The sequence below is a fragment of the Vigna unguiculata genome, chromosome 3, assembly GCF_037176805.1.
Source record: "Vigna unguiculata cultivar grain cowpea cultivar isolate G323 ecotype 2 chromosome 3, ASM3717680v1, whole genome shotgun sequence".
Lineage (NCBI taxonomy): Eukaryota > Viridiplantae > Streptophyta > Magnoliopsida > Fabales > Fabaceae > Vigna > Vigna unguiculata.
Genome location: NC_140794.1, coordinates 63351892 through 63357347, shown reverse-complemented (window position 1 = coordinate 63357347; position 5456 = coordinate 63351892). Strand labels below are relative to the sequence as shown.

The 5456-nt window shown below is 40.0% G+C and overlaps 1 protein-coding gene across 1 annotated transcript; it reads right to left on the bottom strand.

Moving 5' to 3' along the window:
• Positions 1-233: 233 nt before the first annotated feature.
• Positions 234-3655, bottom strand: LOC114177334 (putative alpha,alpha-trehalose-phosphate synthase [UDP-forming] 11). The gene is made up of 3 exons (XM_028062628.2): positions 1246-3655; positions 877-1150; positions 234-707 (listed from the first exon to the last, which is right to left on the bottom strand). Exons 1-3 carry the CDS (start codon positions 3231-3233, stop codon positions 402-404), a joined length of 2568 nt encoding a protein of 855 aa, XP_027918429.1. The 5' UTR covers positions 3234-3655; the 3' UTR covers positions 234-401.
• Between the last annotated feature and the right edge of the window lie 1801 nt (positions 3656-5456).

The following is a 5456-nucleotide window of genomic DNA, read 5'->3' as shown; positions in this document are numbered from 1 at the left end:
CCTAAATTTAATTAAACTCCAAAAACCGTACTTTTTCCCTACAATTTGCAACATCCAACCATAAAAAAAAGGAAGTTCAGTATTGCAAGTTTCGGTTTTCACTCAGAAACCAAGGAAACTTTCGCAGGCAGTCAACGAAAATAATAGGGTGTCAAGAAAATTAGTTGTCTCCTCAAACCTTATTTTATTGTTGAAAGAGTGCTGTTAGGCATGTTTTCATTGAACGGTGCAGAAACTCATAATCCTTGTTTCATACAAAAACGAAAAAATTTAATGCGAGTTATGTGAAGAACATGAATCAGCTAAACTGTGAATTTCTAAGTATTGACCTTTTAAAATCAACCTATGAAAGTATCATTCTGTACAAATACTGTTTTCTGTATCACTTTCTATAATGTTCCTCACAATACTTGAGAAGTTATTATGGATGAGGATGGTGTTGATGGGCACGCAAGTCCTTCAAGCAAATTGATTACTTCGTTAGTATCATCCAAATAGTACTTTGCCATACTTGGTTTTTGTCCAACAGTGCATGCAAACACTTTGGCTATGGTTGGCAGAGCTGGATTAGACACCGAACGAGCAATACTTTCGAACATATCTTCATCTGAGCGATCATCTCCTATGCATAGTAGAAAATCAGGTGACTTTCCCTTACTTCGCATAGTTGAGATAATGTCTTCAACCGCTTTACCCTTGCTCACACCCTGCATTTCATACAACAAATAATTCAACGAATTACCATCACAAAAGTCACCTCGATAAACAACTTTCGTCCCAATTAAAAAAGGAAAACCTTTTTTTCCGTCTCTCCTAACAAAACAAACCATTGTCTAAGTAAACATATACGCATTTAGGCCCTAAGTTAAGTACTACCTGAGGTTTAACTTCAACTATATGTTGTCCCCTTGTGACCACCACTGACTCATTGGCCAGCACACTTTCCAAGTGATCAAGAAGCTCTTTTGCTTGGCATGATCCAAAATAAGGATCTGCTTCTTGATGATGCCACACCATTGCGCTTTCCTTGTGTTCAATGAAGGAACCATCCGTTGCTTCTGTATAAAGCGCCATCACAGGTTCTGCAATCATTTTCCATTCACAGTCGACTGCCAATCCGCAAGTCTCCCAAGTAGAATTCGTACTCCACCTGCAAACAAATGAAAAACGAAAAGATGATATCACAACAAGAAACACCAAAACCGAACATTTACCAATCTTCGACAACATGGAAATTCAATGTACCTAGTGAAGAAACCATGCTCAGCAGAGAGACCCAATTTCTCACAGGGAGAAAACCATTTGCTCAAGCAATCTTTATCCCTGCCGCTCACAATGAACACCATATTTTCGGGGTCACTGCATAAGTAATTCAACACAGAAATAACTTCCCTGCTTGGAGTCTTGTTTATTGAGGCCTGTGGCATCACGGTGCCATCGTAGTCCAAAAGGATCAACCGACTGTGTGTATCTCTATACGCAGAGGCAATGTGATCTACAGAGAGCTTCCTAAAGGTAGGATCCAGAGCAACAATTCTAAACCCCAATCCGAATCCAACACCCCAGTACCTCTTGGAATAATGCTCTCTACAAGCTCTATCTAAATCCTGATCAAAACTCCTTGCCCAGTAAGCCACGTCATGAGAGCTAATGTACTTGTAATGCTTCTCATGGCGCAAATGTTTCTCTGCCTCCGACATTGTTGCAGCCGAACTCATTGCCTCAGCAACTTCATCAATGTTCCACGGATTAACCCTGATGGCTCCACTGAGAGAAGGGGAACACCCTATGAACTCAGACACAATTATCACGCTCTTTTTAAGGGATTTGTTATCCTCGCCTTCAACCCCAAGAGCCTTATCCAAAGCAACAGTCCCCTGCCTACACACGGTGTACTCATAAGGCACCAAATTCATCCCATCCCTCACAGCATTCACGACGCAACACTCAGAAATGGAGTAATACGCTACCTTCTCCTGCGTGGAAATTGGTCCATTCACAAAAACAATAGGCTTGTACCCCTGTTGCGAATACTTCTCATTGATATCCCTCGCAATAGCCTCACTCTCGCTCTTCACATCCTGAATATCCTTCCCTTTACTCCTGGCAGCGTTCAGAATCTGAACCAACACGACCCGACCCCGCAAACCTTCGTCCATTTCCAGAAGCTTCCCCAGAGCCAAGAACTTCAAACTAATCCCCTTGAACAAGTCCATGTCATCCACCCCCAATATCACAATCTTTCCCTCAAACTCCTTCTTCAATTCTTTCACCCTTTTTGACGTCTGGGGCAACGACAACACCGACTCCAAGAGGCCCAAGTGAATCCCCGCGGGAAGGATCTTAATCGTCACGGTCCTACCGTAATAATCCAAACCAATGTAACCCCTCTTGGACTCGTAATCCAGCCCCAACATTCTGCTGCAACACGATAGGAAATGCCGCGCGTAGTCGAACGTGTGGAAGCCGACCAAATCGCAGTTGAGAAACGCCCGGAGAATGTCCTCGCGCACTGGCAAAGTCCTGTATATCTCGGAGGACGGAAAGGTATTGTGCAAGAAGAACCCCAGTTTCACGCGGTGGAACCGCTTCCGCAGAAAAGTGGGGAGGACCATGAGGTGGTAATCGTGAACCCAGACATAATCCTCGTCTGGGTTGATAACTTCGGTGACCTTGTCGGCGAAGATCTTGTTGGCCAGGACATAGGCCTTCCACTGGTCGCGGTCGAAGTGCGCGCCCTGGCTCGGCGACATGGGTAGCATGTAGTGGAAGAGAGGCCACAGGTAATGCTTACAGAAACCATGGTAGAATTTTTTGTGAACCTCTGGGGGTAGAAACGTTGGGACGCAGCGGAACCTTTCGAGGAGTAACTGAGCCACTTCTTCTTGTTCGCTCGCTTCGATCTCTGCTTTCAACGAACCAACGTACAACACTTCCACATCCGGAGGGAAGCCATCTTTGAGCTGAAGGACCAGGCTGTCTCTGTCCCACTCGAACCTCCATTTCTTCTCCTCACGAAATGCGCGTATCGGTAACTGATTCGCCACCACGATCCGCCTCTCGCGCGGCACCGGCGAAACCACCTCGTCCAATCCAGAATTCTCCATGCCGTTCATGTCCAACTCCGCCACGTCTCCGGTATCCGTGGTGACCAGCCGCGGAACCCGAGCCAGCGCTTGGTAATCATCCACTGATACCAAATTCAACAACCCCAAGCAAGATCTTGATAGCATTGTCCGGAAAGAAAAGAATAAAGAAAGAAAAAGAAAGAGGATTTTTGTTGAGGGGGTGACGTTTCTTGTGTTGTTGTGAATGAGATGATGGTGGTATTAGAGAAAGATGGATCTTTGAGTGATGAAAATCCCAGATACTGATGCACCTTCCATGATGGAAGAGCGTGGGTGGCGTTTTTGTCTGCAAGAAGACTAAGAAACTAGCGAGGATAAGAACGAAGTGAAGGAAAACTCAACCGGTTTTTATGTAAACGTCTTCATCCAACGGTTCACGTTTCTTGTTCTCTCATCTCAGTTTCCTAATTCACGACTCTTCTCTCTGCTCACTGCTGACTGTAACCGACTACTCTCTCTCCCTCTCTTCCCTATGATGGCGTTATCCTTCATTTATTACCTTACTGTGGTATAGTTTTGTTTTCGGGGGTGGGAAGTTTACGGGTTATAGCCGGTAGAAGCGGATAAGGATGTAGGTGTATTTAAAGATGAAAAAAATAAAGGGAAATATGAATTGAATGCCAATTCATAGGATCACGTGGTCTTTACGGCAACGTAAGGGAAACAACATTTCCATTCTTATTAGCATATACAGATTTTATTCAATAATATATTTTTTATTATTTTCAATATAATTGCACGTTCCTAAAGTTAATTAATACAAGAGCCATGTTAGAATTAGAGATGAAAGACTTTTTTTAATGTGGCAGTTTCCCGGTCAGAACTAAAGATCAATGTGAAATAGCACTATAATATATTTAAAAGATTGTTTTTTATTAATATAAACTTTCTTGCACACATGAATATGAAATCATGCATATGAGCACATTCGTAAAGAGATGACTACACATGAATTTGGCGTTGTTGAGCAGTGTGAATGGGAGATGTGAGACAGAATGCAGAAAATAATGAAAATATTGGATTGTAAATTAGAGGAAAGGGGAGGGATAGAATAAAAAAATAATGAGAGGATAACGTTATTTATGGCATTGACTATTTACCTACTGCCACTACTGTTTAAATTGCAATAACGTAGAGGTCAGTTAAAAATGGTTTCATAAATGGTAGAGATAGGATTGTATAATATAATAAATTAATTTAATAATTAAAAGTGATGAGAATAATTGTAGATAAGTGTGGTTGAATGCAGGAGTGGGAAAGTGGATAGAAACGAGGGATATGATGGACAGGTGGGAAAAATGGAAACGTTTAAAAGAGAAAAAGCAAGATCATTCCTGGTTCGCCAACAACATCCCAATCCATGTTCACACGGATGTCTTCTACTTTTATCGTTTGAACTCAATAACTTTGCTTGGTGTTCCTTTTTTATAGTTATTAAAAAAAATTACATCCAAAATTAATTATGATGTCTCTTTAAAACATATTTATTTTAGTGCTGTAATTTTGATTATATCTTTTCATGATTTTGTATAAAAATCAAATCTCCTCTTATCTTCTTCCTTTTCCTCTTTTCTCTACATATCTAGTAATTCAAATAAAGCCCATCTTCTATTTCTCCGTATATTCATGATCTTGTTACCATTGAAGCGTTAGTTAGAAGAGAAATGATATTGATGTTTAAGGTAAAAGGAGTTCCTAGAAGTGGCCAGGTGGATGTGTGCCTGACTAACGTGGCGTGTGGGTGTCGCCTTTCCTTCACGGACAACTTTTGACTGCTGACTTGGCACCCATGCTTTTCTTTTTCCTTTTTTTTTTTATATTAAAAGACTAATCCTTTAATTCCACAATAATCCCTCAATCTCCCGAAACCAAAACAACCCTCGCATGCTTTCTTTCACACACTCCTTCGTCATAACACCTGTTTTAATAAATAAATAAATATTTTAATATAGAGTAAAGCATGAAATTTTAAAAAATAAATAAATAAACAGTTAACCTAAAATAAAATATAACTGGTTAGAAGTGGATTTTACGCCGAATATATTTATTTTGTGTATGGATAAAAAATTAGTGATGATTCATTAGCGGTTTATTGTTTGGTAGAACAGAATATAAAATAAAATCAATATGATAGATTCAATTTAGCTTTGATATCATGTTAAAAATAAATTTTAAATTTAACTTAACCCATAAAATCGACATAAAAATTGTACTCACTTATATATTATTATTTGATTTTATTTTTATTTGATATATAACTTCCCACGCTACTTATTCAGAATTTTTTCTTCCACGAATTACGCTTACCTTCACAAATGATAATAAAAA